The following is a 16,233-nucleotide window of genomic DNA, read 5'->3' as shown; positions in this document are numbered from 1 at the left end:
ATTGTTAGCTTTTGCTTCTTTATTATTTTTGTTTCTGTGTGTTGATCATTGAAGATTTTCTGAATTTCTTCATCCTTTCTAAAATCAGTCTTGTATCTGCATATATACAAACAATATCTAATAAAGGAAATAACTAACTAGATTGATTCTTTCCTAACAATCAGGGAACAGAATCACAGGAGAAGATCACAACCGATCTCTCCTTTTATTCCTAAAATACTTTCCTAAAAAATAAATTCCCTAACTTTGACTTCCAAATATTCAACACTCCCCCTCAAGCTGGAGAATATATATCATATAATCCCAGCTTGCAAATTAAGTCTTCAAAGTTAGGTCTAGGTAGAGCTTTGGTGAGGATGTCTGCAACTTGTTGCTTGGTAGGAATGTAGTTCAGTTTAACAGTCTCACTAGTCACCTTCTCTGTGATGAAGTGTCTATCAATTTCAACATGCTTAGTCCTATCATGGTGCACGGGATTCTTTGCTATGCTGATTGCTGCCTGATTATCACACATCATTAGAATAGGAGATGAAGTCATTTGTCCCAGTTCACTAAGAACCCTTTTTATCCAAATCCCTTCACAAATTCCCTGTGCCAGTGCTCTGTACTCAGCTTCTGCACTACTTCTGGCTACCCTTGATTGCTTCTTGCTCCTCCATGTAATAAGGTTACCCCAAACAAAAGAACAATATCCAGAAGTTGATCGTCTATCAATGACGTTTCCTGCCCAATCTGCATCTGAATACACTTCAATGTCACGATTCTCTGTCTTTCTGAAGAATAGGCCTTTTCCTGGTGTCATCTTCAAGTATCTAAGAATCCTGTGGACTGCTTCCATGTGTTCCTCTGTAGGATTGTGCATGAATTGACTTACAACACTCACTGCAAAACCAATATCTGGCCGAGTGTGTGAAAGATAAATCAAGCGTCCAACAAGTCGCTGATATCTCCCCCTGTCTACAGGTGTACTTTCCTTTTCATTGCCAAGTTTCTTCTGACTATCCATAGGAGTATCAAGTGGTTTGCATCCAAGCATACCAGTCTCCTTAAGAAGATCTAGAATATATTTTCTTTGAGAAACAACAATGCCCTTCCTTGATCTAGCCACTTCCATTCCAAGGAAATATTTAAGATTTCCAAGATCTTTAACTTCAAACTCTTTTGACAAATACTTCTTCAAATTATGTAATTCCCTCACATCATTCCCAGATAGAATAATATCATCAACATAGACTATCAATATAGCAATTTTCCCAGCTTGAGATTTCTTAACAAACAGAGTATGATCAGCCTGACCCTGTATGTAGCCAAGCTTCAAAACAGCCTTTGTGAATCTGTCAAACCAGGCTCGGGGAGATTGTTTAAGGCCGTACAAGGACTTCTTGAGTTTGCAAACCTGATTCTTTGCCATACTTCCTTCGAAACCAGGTGGGATTTCCATGTAGACCTCCTCTTCAAGGTCACCATTTAGAAATGCATTTTTTTATGTCCAGTTGTTGCAAGCACCAGTCTTGGTTGACAGCCAATGAGAGAAGAATTCTGATAGTGTTAAGCTTTGCGACAGGAGCAAAAGTTTCTTGATAGTCTATCCCATAGGATTGTGTAAATCCTCTAGCTACCAATCGAGCCTTGAATCTCTCAACTGATCCATCTGCTTTGTACTTTATAGTGAAAATCCACTTGCACCCCACGGGTCTTTTCCCAACTGGTAAATTAGTAATAGTCCATGTTCCATTCTTCTCAAGTGCATCAATCTCATCTTGTACTGCATTCTTCCACTCTGAATTTTGTAATGCTTCTTGTATTGTGTTGGGAACCTGAATATCATCAAGAGAAGAAGCAAATGCTCTATAAGATGGTGATAGCCCTTCATAAGTAACATAATTCCCTCCTGGTGTAGACTTGAAAATTCTCATTAGCAAGTTGTGGAGTCGCAGATTGACCAGGCATGGGAAACTGGACAGCCACGGGAGGAGAAATATTTATAGGCTGGATTGATGACTGAACAGGCACGGGTGTGGACAAGTCTTGTGTATGGTCAGTGGGCACAAGCACGGGTTGAAAAGAACTTGGTGACTCTGAATGGGCAACGGGTACAGACTCAAGAAAGGACTCCCAAACTTGATGTTCATTCATGCTCTCCCCCTGAACATGAGACTTGGGATAGAAGAACACATGTTCAAAGAAAGATACATCCATGGTAGTGTAAAATTTTTTGTTGTGTGGAGAATAACATTTGTACCCCTTTTTAGTTGGAGAGTACCCTAGAAAAATACACTTATTGGCTCTAGGATCAAATTTGCTACGGTGTTGAGGATACACATGAACAAATGCCGTGCAACCAAATAACTTGAGTGGTAAATCAGATGAAGCTGCATGAGTGTGAGGAAAATTTTGCAAAAGAAGTTGACGTGGAGATTTAAAAGTAAGAACTCTGGATGGCATACGATTGATCAAATAGGTAGCTGTGAGAATGGCTTCCCCCCAGAAATAATTTGGGACATTAGAGGAAAACATAAGACACCGGGCAACCTCCAAGAGATGTCTATTCTTGCGTTCAGCCACCCCATTTTGTTGCGGGGTGTCAACACAAGAACTTATGTGGATAATCCCATGGTTCTGAAGGTAGGTATTGAGACTACTAGTGAAGTATTCCCTAGCATTGTCTGACTTGAGTACCTGAATTCTAGAGTTGAATTGATTTTGAACCATAAGATTGAAGGTTTGAAAAATTTGCCCGACCTCTGACTTTTCTTTCATAAGGAAAACCCAAGTTACCCGTGTATGATCATCAACAAATGTTATAAACCATCGAGTTCCAGAAACATTTTTTATCCGTGAGGGACCCCACACATCACTATGGATCATAGAAAAAGGAGTTGAAGGTTTGTATGGTATTTGAGGATATACTGTTCGAGTATGCTTTGCAAGCTGACAAATTTCACAATGAAAAGATGCTGGACTTTTATTGATAAATAATTTGGGAAACAGTTTTGCAAGATACACAAAGCTAGGATGACCAAGACGATAGTGTAACAATATAATTTCACTATCTTTATTGACATTGGAATTTGACACATAATTGAAAGACTCTAACAGACTCTGAGACTGGACGCAACTTGCTTGAGAAACTTGGTTTGAGGATCGACCACATGAGAGGAGATAGAGCCCGGAGCACAGTTCAGCACTGCCAATCATCTTCCCCGATTTCAAGTCCTGAAAAACACACAAGTTTGGATAAAATTTAGTAACACATTGAAGGTCACGAGCCAATTTGCTAATGGACAAAAGATTACAATCCAAGGTTGGAACATGAAGGACAGAGTTGAGATACAAATCTTTAGTAAGTTGGATGGAACCTGTCCCAGCAATTTTTGAATTTGAACCATCAGCAATACGGACGGACGAGTGACTACTACTTGGCTTGTAATTTTGGAGAAGTGCAGCATCTCCTGTCATGTGATCAGAAGCACCAGTGTCGACTATCCACGACCTCATTCCTCCTCTAATAGCAGTGAAGGCTGTATGTGAATCCGTTTGAGCAACCAAACCAGTCCCAGTAACGCTACCACTGCCAACTTGACTAAATAATTTTTGTAGCAAATCCATCTGCTCTTTGTTGAATGGGCTAGGTTCAGGAATAGGAGCACAATCAGAGTTGGAAGCCACATGTGCTTTGCTGTCTCTATTAGACTGTGGCTTTGGTTTCCAATCAGCTGGTTTGCCATGGAGCTTCCAGCAAGTCTCCTTGTAATGGCCTGGTTTCTTACAGTAATCACACCAAGGCCTTTCCCTTTTCTGACGATCTCCACCATTACTGTTAGATGATCGAACAGCAAGGGCAGATGCATCCAACGTTGAGACAGATTGTTCCTTAGACCCCATCATCACTTTCTTTCTACTTTCTTCACGTCTAACCTCCGAGAAAGCCTCCCTGAGACTGGGCAGTGGTTTAGTGCCCATGATTCGACCTCGAACATCATCCAACTCCCTGTTAAGTCCTAATAAAAACTTGAACAGCCTTTTTTGTTCCACAATCTGCTTGTACGTTGCTGCATCTTCTGGACATTTCCATGAGTGAGTCTCGAATAAGTCAAGTTGCTGCCAATACCGTGTGAGCGTGTTGTAATACTGAGTAACAGACTGCTCTCCTTGGCGAAAGTCATGGAGTATTGATTCAACCCGAAACAGCTCTGAAGTATTTTCAGAGCTGGAGTAAGTTTCTTTGGCTGCATCCCATATTTCTTTTGCAGTCCCAAATAGCAAGAAATTTTCACCTATGTCATTGTTCATAGAATTGATAAGCCATGACATGATCATACTGTTTTCAATCTTCCACTTTCTGAAACTTGGATCTGTAATCTCTGGCATGGCTGCTGCACCTGTGAGATACTCATCCTTTCCCTTACCACAAATGAACAGCAACACAGATTGTGACCACTGCAAATAATTATGGCCATTTAATTTGTGTCCTGTGATGAGAATAGGAGATGCAACACTGCCACCAAGGTTTGGAATTTCTGAAATATCTCCTGAATCTGGTGTCGTGATGCTGGATGTTTGTGATGAGACCATTCCGTATTTTGTCATGCTCCAAATATTGCGAAGAAGAAGATGAGGGAAAATAGCAAATAAGATTGCTGGAAATAGAGAAGAAGAAGGCCGGGACGAATCGGCCAGAGAGAACAATGGCCAGGGAGAGATGGCCGGGAAGAATGATGGCCAGAGAGAGGCGGCCTGAAGGGATTAGGGTTCAGAGAACCAGCTCTGATACCATGAAGATTTTCTGAATTTCTTCATCCTTTCTAAAATCAGTCTTGTATCTGCATATATACAAACAATATCTAATAAAGGAAATAACTAACTAGATTGATTCTTTCCTAACAATCAGGGAACAGAATCACAGGAGAAGATCACAACCGATCTCTCCTTTTATTCCTAAAATACTTTCCTAAAAAATAAATTCCCTAACTTTGACTTCCAAATATTCAACAATCATCATGTAAGACATGTATTTTACTTTTATTTTTCCGTAAAAGTCATATACTAATACACGTTGGCGGGCTAAGACTACTTGAGAACCTTTAATTTTCTTATGATTTTGGCAACGGGTTCAGTTGCCTAATTTTCTTGCCAGTGTTGATTCACAATACATTTCGTTCCGTATCAGATTCTTATTCAAGTTCTAATTTTCTTCTTGTTTTACTTGGTTTTGAACTACATTTTTTATACTTATAATTTGCCTAAGGAGATGTGCCCCCACATTTCCTTAATAAACCCATGTCTCAATTTTTATGTTTTCGGTTATTTGTGTGGAAGCAGGCAATATTATGATTTCTGAAGTCTTACCGGGTTCTGTAGAATGGGGTATTTTATGTTTCAACCTGGTATAGTCAAAATTCTGGTACAAATTGCCTTTTACTGGTTTATGTTACGTTGCCAAATCTATTGTGAATTTCACGCTCCTTTTGTGTTTATTAGTTCATAATCTTTCCAGGTCTTATAATATCATTTCAAACTAATTCCATAGTTGCAATTTCTTTATGCCCCCAATTTAACTGCATTCAGTATTATCTCACTATTTGTCTAAGTTGAAGGGCTGATTGTTGCAATATTTATACCATATTAGAGGGAATTTTTATCCCCAACTTGAACCCCACCAATCCAAAAGTTTTAAAACAACCCGTACATACCTACTTCATTTCATTTAGATTAAGGACAGTTTAGCCATGTGGAACAGAGACCACTAAATGCACCGATTAGGAAAAATATAAGCTTAGAATTAATGTAGCCTAGGTAGCCCTGAAGTAACATAGTTGGAAGCAATTAAGAATGATATGATAGTAGTAATGGAGGAGATAATTATTAATAAAATTAAATGAAGGAATAGGATTTGTGTAGCCACCCCTATAAATTGGGATAAAAGTTTTGTTATTGTTACTCTCTCAGACATGTAGTATCTAAGATCTCCAACACATCATTACATTATACATTTTTTTTCAATCATAAGAACCTGCAGTAATTGATGAAAAAGTTTAAAATTCTTTTTTAGTTGGGGGAGGAAGGTGTTAAAGCGGTTTGCCATCAGCAAGGAGAAGCATTTGAGGGCCTGTAATCATGATAATCCATGTTATTATATAAACATAAATGGGTTGGTGAAGATATCAAATTGCATGATGGGTTAATATAGAATGTGATGAGATTGTGATATGAAAATAGGTCTTGATGGACGTGCGTGGAGAGATGAATGAGTTTACTGAATAGCTTCTCTGAAGTAATGGATTTCTTGATATATGTGATGGTTGCTTTGATATATTAAATTAATGTAAGGATTTGAGTTTGATCTATTAAGAAGTAATGAGAAGCCTGATCGAACCATCTTTGATTATTTTCTTGGATGTATAAAGAACTACTGTAAAGTATTCAATGAAGGAAGAAATATTTGACTTGTAGTGACTGATGTGCTTTCTATTTGGCATATAGTTTTCCTACGGAAACCCACATTTAGTGCCTTATTGTTTACTGTTATTTTGGGTGTATGTTTCAACTTCTTTTGATGGTCCTTTTCCATTTTGGTTTAAATATTTCAGTGTTAAATTGTTCAGAAACCATTTTTTGGGGTAAATTTCACTTAACCCCTGAATATTGGGTGCTGTTGCTCATAACCCCTTTGAACTTTGTTTATTCCACTTAATCCCCTAGAACATTTGGATGTCTCACTTAATCCCCCTGAACTTTGATGTTTTTAAAAACATACCCGCTGACATTACTACTTGATAATGGTGAAAATGACTAGAATGTCCTTTTGCCCTTGTTGAAATTTAAACTCAAAAGTGGGAAAAGGTTAGTCTTTAATAAATGGGCATTTTCGTCCTTTGCTATCATGTGCTTGGCACGTGACCCACTAAAATCAGGAGGGTTAAGGTAGAATAAACAAAGTTTGGGGGAGGGGGGTTAAGTGAAACTTACCCCCATTTTTATATATTGACGATTCATGCAAGGACAGCGTTGTTTGTACCTACAGTTTTTCCCAAATCTTTGGGGGACGACTCTTTGCTGTCTTGTATTTTAGAACCAAGCATATTTTTGCTCTTGTATTGCTTTTATTGCACGAATTGCAAAGAGTAAGTTATGTTACAATGTTCTCTCAATAGTTAGTCTAAGACACTAAATTCGGGAAAAATACACTTGCAATTTGGATGCTGTAGTGGACATGCCCCTCTATGTCAAAATGTTTCCATATAGTTGTTCTTGAGATTTTATGCGGGCTTTCCACCAGCTATGTTCTACGTAAGGATGTAGGATAACAAGTTCCATATTCGCGTAGTTTTCAGGGAAAAACTTTTGAGCGTTCTGTTCATCTGTGCAGGCAATAAGAATGCTTTAACTCTCCTCAGTCTGTGGGCACCTGTTTTCGCAGTGAGTTTCTGTTGCTTTGACTGCATCTAGAATAAACTGAGTTTTCCGGCTTTATTCCATCACTTACTTATGGTTGTACATCTTACTTAGATCTACCTAATGGATATTCACATATGGTACACGCTTCTGTCTGCCCTTATTGGTGGCCTGATTGGTGCTCGAGCTCGCTTGGGGGAGGTATTAATGTGAATATTTAAAAGTTTCTTTTGCACATAGTGAAAACGGTTGAGATCTCTTACTTCTTCATAACTCAAATGTACACCACATAATATCATTTTTTTCTTTTCAATTCTTAGTAGTTATGAGTTTTTATCTGTAGATAAGGTCGCTTGAAATGCTTCAAAAGAGATTTGAAAGCTTTCCTGAGGCTTTTGTGAAACATCTTGTTTCATCTGAAGCTAAAAGGTCAGATCCATACTGTCAGTTCTTATCATAATATGGGATTGGTCATACTTTTTTTTGCAAGATTATGGTTTAGTGACTTGTTTTTTCTGTACTGCTACAGAATTCCTTCAAGCAGACAATATTCTCAGGTTAAACTTCTTTGCTTATTTTTTATAAGCAAATATTTTTTCTACTTCATATTTCTTACTATTTTTACATGTTTCCAACCCTCTATTTTTGTTAGTTGCAACGGCAGGAAAGCTTATCTCAATTTTTTGAGACGGGGCTAAGTTATTTAAATTTCTCTTTAGTCAGGATTAGTAAGGTCAAAATGGATGTATCTGCATTATGCGGGTCTTCAATTCATTGGTTTATTAAGATCAAAATGGAAGTATCTGCATTCCCGACACTCCTAAAGTATCCGGCTCACTGCAGATTCACTCAATATCTATCCGTGTATGTGTGTGCATGTGTTCGTGTATGCATGTCCACATATACATATACATACACATACGGGGGATGGGAAGGCTTATTGTTTCTAGGGCATGAATAATTTAGTTATGCCTACTCGTGAAAATGTGTAATATGCAATGAAATTGGATGATCCATTCTGTTCATATTAGTCTACATATCTTAAATGGTTTACTACTAAAAGGTAATGTATTTTGAGCATATAGTGCTTGCGCATCAATTGGTTGCACAAATTAACGGTTTCCTAGGAATACAACAAAAAAAACCTTTTATTGCATGGGTTGTTCAGTGGATGATCCATTCATTTCATCGTGATCTAAATATCTTAAAACTTATGTAAATAAAAAATATTGATGTTCCTATACTTCTAATCATTTTTTACATTGTCTCTTTAGGTGTATTGTTATAAAATTGTTAATTTTACAATCACATGATGTGTGAGTTATTACAACTCAATACTCAATAAACCTACTTATTTGTTTGTGTACCATCTACCATCCAAAATTTATTGGTCAAAATGAATGGAGCGGATCGTACAAATTGATTCATATATTTAGTGTTGGAGGTGGGCATAACCGAGCTAATTATGCTTAAGAGTATTATTAAAGCCTCTCCCATACACATTCTTGTACGCGCACACACGCTTGTACACACACAGATATACATGTCATGTACATGTACTCATACATATACATATACTCTTGCAGATGTTTGTCGGATACTCATGACATATACTAAAATTTGTAGAGTATTTAATGCATATGCAACCGTCAAAAGTGCTAAAAGAAGTTGAAATTCTATTTGTAGAGAAAATAAAAAAGGCAAAATATATTATTCATCTAATTCTAACCTCTCTTACATAGAGATTAGGAGGATATTGCAGAATAGGTATGAGATAAAATCATATACAATCACATCTCATAGTATCTCAACAATATCTAATTAAAAAGGCAAAAGATATTATTCATCTAACCCTAAGCTCTCTTAAATATAGATTAGGAGGATATTACAGAATAGGTATGTGCTAAAATCATGCACAATCGCATCTCATAATATCTCAACAATATCTCGTAATATCTCCTAAATCTAAATATCAATAATATCTAACACTATTTATGTATGTGTTTGTGATTCGATTCATTTGCATATATATTGTGCTTATGTAAGTAGTCCACTTTCTCAATAAGGAATTTACTGATTTATATGACTTAAAAACTGTTTCATAATATCCAGATATCTTTATCCTATATCCATTGTAAACTTATTTATTCAGGCTACCGTAATGAACATTAACACACATGTTGAATTGCTACTATATCTGAACATTATATTTTCATAGCTTTATCGTGTTGTATCTATATTGTTCATCCGTATTTGGTTTGTTTGTTAGGAGTATTCAAGAGCATAAGTCACATATATAACTCTTTTTTTGGTTTCATGTGCTACCCCTGTCCTAGATTTTATTCTGGTATCTGTTCTCCACTTATGCGCATAAATGCACACAGAAGCGAGAAAAGACTGTCTCGTTGATTCAATTCTAATATATCACTCTAAGATGGGATCATTTTTTTCGATATTTCTTTATGACTGATTTTATCTAGCAGTAGTTTTGCTTGTAGTTTCCTATTTATCTCTTTTTGCCTGTCCAATGTTTAACTGGACCTATCTATAACTTGACACATCGTCCCCAATTGGAATACGACCTTGGAAGCAATAGGGTTCATTTTTAAATTTAAGCTTTTTATGTAAATTCATCTTTAAGAAACACATTTCAGGTATCTTATTTGTCATGATTCAGAATTAAAGTTGGTGTTTATTTGCCTTAGGAGCCGCAAGATACGAGCAAGTCAAATGCAGCTTTATTCTCCCCATTTTGGAATGATATCATAAAAAGTTTACGGGAAGAAGATTATATTAGTAACAGGTGTATAATTAATTGATTATCATTTTTGTTAATTATGTAATGACACATACTTCAAGAAACATTTCCATGTGCTAGTATCATATATTCGTTGTTCTCCTTGTCTGCAGGGAAATGGATTTGCTTTGTATTCCAAGCAACTCCGGGAGCTTGAGATTAGTTCAATGGCCATTGTTCCTTTTAACTAGCAAGGTCTGGATATGATAAAACATGGAGTTGTTTTGCCTAAAAATGTTCTTTTGTTGTTTCTAACTGCAGCCATGATTTTACAGATCATGAAGGCACAAGCCTATGCTGAAGATTGCAGGGATAATCAAGCTAGCTTGTGGAACAGAATTTCTAAGGATGAGTACATGGCCTATGCTGTTCAGGAATGTTACTATAGTGCAGAAAAGATTCTGCACTCTATAGTTAGTGGAGAAGGGCGACTTTGGTATTGTTATTTTTGGAATGGAATATTGTTCATTAATTTGATTAGGATAATGATTTTGTAGATGAAAGATAAATCTTTATGTAAAATGCAATATATGGATTGGTAAATTGGTGATTTGCACCTTTTCTAATTTGATTTTTGCACTTTTTCCTATTTTGTTGTAGGGTTGAAAGGCTCTTTCGTGAGCTCAATAGTAGCATATCTGAGCATTCTCTTACTGTTACTATAACACTTAAGAATCTGTCGCTGCTGGTTAAAAAGTTCACTGCCTTGACTGGTCTGCTAGTAAGTATTGTTGCTTTTGTCAATTATAGTTTTTTTTAAAGTAACTAGTTGCTGTCTTCAAGTCTGTCAAACTAAATTCTTTTCTTACCAAGTTTGTGATCATTGCTTAAAAGGTTACAAGCAGGTACTGAAGCTTGATTTATAAAGTTTATGTTGAAATTAGGTAGTGGGTTCAGTGATTTTCATTTCTATGCACTGAGGATTATTTTATAGAGTTGCCCTGCAAGAAAGAAACAAAGAGGCCAACCCATATGTGTGGAGAACAATCCCTGGCAATGCTGGGCTGTCTATGCAGCGTGTTAGTATAATTGGATGTAGTGACAATAAAGTTCCTTATGTGAACATATAGAATCCATTTTCTTACAAGTTAACATGCCTCTGGAAGTCGTGTGAACATCAATTCTGCTCGACTTGATATTGGCAATGTTAGTGTGTAAAATAATAACCCTCAACTCCTAAAATTTAGGTTATGTGATGCAAGAGAGTCCATTTATGCATAGATTATGTGATACAAGAGAGTCCATTAATATGTTCGGCCCCTCTAAAAAAATCGAAGATTAGATCTATTGATCATCAAAATTAACCTCAAATCCATTAATCTAATTGTAATAACAATTGCAGCAATATGATCGACATGTATTTGGATATCGGTGCTGATCCAGATATTTCATTATATATCAATGCGTCAATGCCTGTATTCGTATTCTATCGGATATAGATGTTCAGGGTCCATATTTGTAACACATATATACCCATGGATAGGGATATTTCTTTTGCACCCCTAGTCATACACTCTGTTTTAAAAAAATCTTCGCCTAGTCCGCTTAGACGTACGCCTAGGTCTAGGCGGTACCTAGGCCGCCTAACTAGCGCCTAGCGCCTAGACGGTATTTAGGCTGCCCACCTAGATTTTACGAGCGTTTAGGGGCGCATTGTCTATTTATGTGGATTGCACTCTGTAGGTCTTGATTGTGATTTTATGTGTCGTAGCCTACACGTCCTCCAAACTCCATTAACCTCCAAATATGAACACCTCCACTATCTCCTCCGACCTTCAGCAAAACATCATTGGCCACCACTTAAATGAAGAAAGAAAAAAAACGCCCAGAAACCGCTTAGGCGTCCGCCTAGGCTACTAAGCGTTGAGCGCCAAGTCCGACGCTGAGAAGCGCCCAACGTTTAATGTAACATTGGTCATACATATAGTTAATATACCGATATATGACCTGTATATTTATTTTTCAAGTCAGATATATTCTGAATTGCAAAATGATGAAGGCTTTGTTATGCTTATATAATCTTATTGTTTAGTTGTCAACTGGTTTATTCTTTTTGTTTTAACTTTATTAGAGTAAGGCCAAAATGTTGAATTGGATGTGCCTGCCTCTGCTTGCGGGTTTCTCTTGTGATTATTTTTGTGAAATTTGATCTTCTTAATGCTGCTGTCAATTTGGGCATCCTTTCCTATGTTAAGGACTACTAGGTGCACCAGAGCGTCTATGACAAGTGTCATTTTGTATACATTATTAATTAAGCCTTATACTTTGTGCAGATACGAGATGAGACTCCTGGACTTGCAGCAGGTGCTTCAAAAGCTGTATATGAACTTTATGATGTTGTTACACATGATCTGCTGACATCCAATTTGAGGTCTTATGAAATGCTCTAGATTTTGTGTTTTATGTGTTTTGTTTGATTATGTTGGTTACAAAAGCTAACTGAGCGCTGTTACAAAAGCTAACTGAGTGCTCTTATTTTCCTAGGGAGCAATTTGATACTTGGAATATTCTAGCAAGGGCAAGAAATGAAGGCAGGCTCTTTTCTAGAATAGAATGGCCGAGACATCCAGAGATTGTATGTTTTTCCTTAACTATCTTATCTTTTTAAACCACCTATGTGGCACATAACATACTAATCATTTTTTTATTGCAGAAGGAGCAGGTTAAACGTTTGCATCTTCTCCTAACAGTGAAAGAATCAGCTGAAAATATCCCAAAAAATTTGGAAGCTAGACGGAGATTGGAATTTTTTACAAATTCATTGTTCATGGACATGCCTCCTGCAAAGCCTGTTTCTGAAATGATGCCTTTTAGGTATTTTTGTGATAAAACTTAAATTTTGAAATTTCAAAAACAAATTTTGAAAAATAATCACGTACCCTTTTCTGACTGTTGTATATATATATTTTTTGAGAGCAGTGTTTTTACGCCATACTATAGTGAAACTGTACTGTATAGCTCATCAGAACTCAGGCAGGAGAATGAAGATGGGATTTCTATTCTTTTCTATCTTCAGAAAATATTTCCTGGTATTACATGTCTCGTCGTTACTATTGTCTTTATTTATTTATGTTTTGTATTACTGGTTTATCTTTCTTATGTGTGTGTTTTGATGCTTACTTTTTTGATATGAAGTATCACATATCACTAGCTATATCAATGTCTATGTGTTATCAATTTGTTCTTACTATAACTTGCATATTTTTAAAAATCAATTAATTGATTTTCTCTGCAAAGAATTTTTTATTATGAGGTTGTTTTCTGTTCAAATTCATCTTTTAGTCTCATGTAGATACTAGTTGGTTACTGAATGCAATTCTAAGAGTTCAAGGTTGCATTTAAAGATTTGATAAAACTTTATGACTATGCTGTGTCCTTACATTAACCCTCTGAAGTTGATGCAGAAGCGTTGCCACTAAAAATGGGCTTTGCTAATCCTCCTAGGTACAGACAGGTAGGGAGTCTACCAGATTGTTCATCGTTCTAGGTATGCGGCCAGACACAAGTTTCTGACTGTTAAAAAATAATACGATTGGAAAAATGACAATTATGGCTATGGTTTAGAAGGATTGTTATTTTTTAAGGAGAGAAAAACTATATATCCACTTTTTTTCTCTTTTAAGAAACATTTCATTATTGCATGATTCCTATGTAGCTTGTTGTACATTTAAAGATGTAATTTCAGCAAACCCTCCTATCATGCTCGACGTTATGTCCCCTTCTTAAGTTTCTATCCAGCCTCACTGATCTAATCCATTAAAAAAAATCATGAAATGACCCTTCTTGCGCCCTGTATTTTGTTGATAGGTTAATGAGTTAATGGATTTTAAGTGTTATGATAACACATATATTTATCAAATCCATTGCAAAATTAGTATAAATGTTTTGTATCCTTTCCTTTTCTTCTTTACCCATGTCATTATCCTCCTATCCCCTAATCCAAATTATAATTCACTGTCATATCATTTACCAGTTGATTCTTTGGATCCATAACTTAGCCATAGAGCTATCTTTCTCTCTTAACATTTTCCCTATGAAAATCCTACAATTTATGCAGCCTATGAGAGGTTCAAATAGTGATTAAAAAGCAAATGAAAGGATGCGATTCGGGGTTTGATTCAAAATGCATGTCGGTTACAATATTTGTGGGTTTTGGTTTTGATGTTTTTTTGATACGTTGAATAAAAATAAGGAAACTAAGTAAAAGGACAAAGTTGAAAGAAGAGACGGATATGATTTGGATTTCAAGTCCATCAACTTGGTTTTAGAATGTGAGAAAAAAATGAGATACAATAAGTTTGGATGATTGTGCATATGAGTTGGAGTTCGAAGATTTGAAAAGACACATTGGAGAGAAACAACTTATAAAAGCTGGCCTTGATTGAATTTCATACTTAATAGAATTTCTTTTTAAAATCATACAACAACATTTTAGTGAAAATAGCTTCCACAAAGAGGTCACCTGAGGTTAGATGATGCCTCTTAATGATAGGGGTACATACTGGGGCATTGTGAATCTTTGATACAAAAGAAAAGGGATGGCTGGGTTATCTGAGAATCATTTGGACTTATGAGGTTTAGTATGTCTGTGCATTTCATATATATCTGGGTATTTGACGTACCTACTTCCACATGGATTTGGAGATGAATCCTTTCCATTGAAGTTTAACGTTATAGACAACACAAATACAAGATCCACTTTGTTAAAGTTGATATACATCAAACATTGATATACATCATTTAAAGGGCAGCGTCTTAAAATTTTTTTAGTCCATGCATCAATGCGACACAATATATATGGCTGAAAATGGCATATGTTGCTTATGTATATGGATTAAGCATGCACATTGTCAAATAAACCATTTGATCATTGGTCTAAACACTTAAAACTCTTATCAAATATGTCCGATCTCAAATAGCACAGCTCACTGCTTGGGCTTCCATTTTGTTCCCACTTTATACGCCGGAGAAGAACTTGGTATCACTCAATTTTTCCCTTTAACAAAATGTTCCCAAATTTCTTATAAATATTCATGATATTCTTGATCTAAAGCATATTTGTGTTTAGAGTTATTCTGATTTGGACTTCGTACATAGGTGTATCTCGGTAGCATCTGTTTTTTTTTTTTTTTGCTTATAACAAATCCTTCCCAAATGTATTGAAAATATTCCTTTACAATATTCTTGATTTAAAGTGTAATTGTGCTAAAAATATTCTGGTTTAGACTTCATAATTGGGTCTATAAAATATTATATCATTTAGAATTTATTTATCTATGAATCTAGGAGTGTTATTTATTATATTATTGAGAAACCTTTAATTTGTCAACCATTTGTTTATGAGTAAAAGGTGTTACAATCTTGTGTCTTTTCATGTATTTTGAGGTGGGATTTTAGGGGTTTTAGAGCTGTAGGAGAAATTGTTCATATTTCCACTGACCCCATAATCACACATTTATGTGGTTGTGCATGTATTTTATTGTGTCAGAACTTGTCAAGTTTAGAACTTTGAATCTACTTACTTTCCTATAATTATTGAATTGAGACTGATTTCTGAAGCCTTTCGTTGTGGCATGAACCTTCTCTTGAATATGCTTTGTATGTTGAATATCCTTAGCAAATTTTTGTGGTTGTAACCACTGGTGATCAGGGTGTACTTGCTTTTGATTTGAATAGTCATCGTTGTGGTCATGCTTCCTGTATCCACAACCATTCTTTTATTCTGTTATTGCAACTATGTTCTTTATAATAGATGAGTGGGAGAACTTTCTGGAACGCATTGGCCGTGGTCAGTCAACTGCAGAGGCTCTACAACAAAGCTCTAATGACACTTTGGAACTGCGGTTTTGGGCATCCTATCGAGGGCAAACATTGGCCAGAACAGGTTAGGATTTAATTTTGTCCCGATGATATGCATATGCAAAAAGGTTCTGCTTAATTTCTGGTGTTTTCACCTTCTTGTTTTTCCTCTTCCTTTCTATGTGTATCCCTTGGTTAGGGAAATTGCAGTATGTGCATGTGTTGTTTATTTCCTTCAGCTC

The 16,233-nt window shown here is 36.1% G+C and overlaps 1 protein-coding gene across 1 annotated transcript in view; it reads left to right on the top strand.

Annotated features, from left to right (window-relative positions):
* The window catches only part of LOC109822875 (callose synthase 10-like), a 51,177-nt gene that overhangs the window by 17,839 nt on the left and 17,105 nt on the right, over nucleotides 1-16,233 (top strand). The window contains 13 exon segments of the mRNA XM_020389135.1: nucleotides 7,370-7,419; nucleotides 7,510-7,596; nucleotides 7,739-7,824; nucleotides 7,925-7,952; nucleotides 10,101-10,198; nucleotides 10,306-10,387; nucleotides 10,468-10,628; nucleotides 10,793-10,913; nucleotides 12,466-12,563; nucleotides 12,677-12,767; nucleotides 12,846-13,006; nucleotides 13,112-13,221; nucleotides 15,945-16,076. Of these exon segments, the coding sequence (XP_020244724.1) occupies nucleotides 7,370-7,419; nucleotides 7,510-7,596; nucleotides 7,739-7,824; nucleotides 7,925-7,952; nucleotides 10,101-10,198; nucleotides 10,306-10,387; nucleotides 10,468-10,628; nucleotides 10,793-10,913; nucleotides 12,466-12,563; nucleotides 12,677-12,767; nucleotides 12,846-13,006; nucleotides 13,112-13,221; nucleotides 15,945-16,076 (1,305 nt within the window).

The sequence above is a fragment of the Asparagus officinalis genome, chromosome 8 (assembly GCF_001876935.1).
Source record: "Asparagus officinalis chromosome 8, Aspof.V1, whole genome shotgun sequence".
In the NCBI taxonomy this organism is placed as follows: domain Eukaryota; kingdom Viridiplantae; phylum Streptophyta; class Magnoliopsida; order Asparagales; family Asparagaceae; genus Asparagus; species Asparagus officinalis.
The sequence above is the reverse complement of the archived record's forward strand: the minus strand, read 5'-3'. Positions and strand labels throughout refer to the sequence as shown.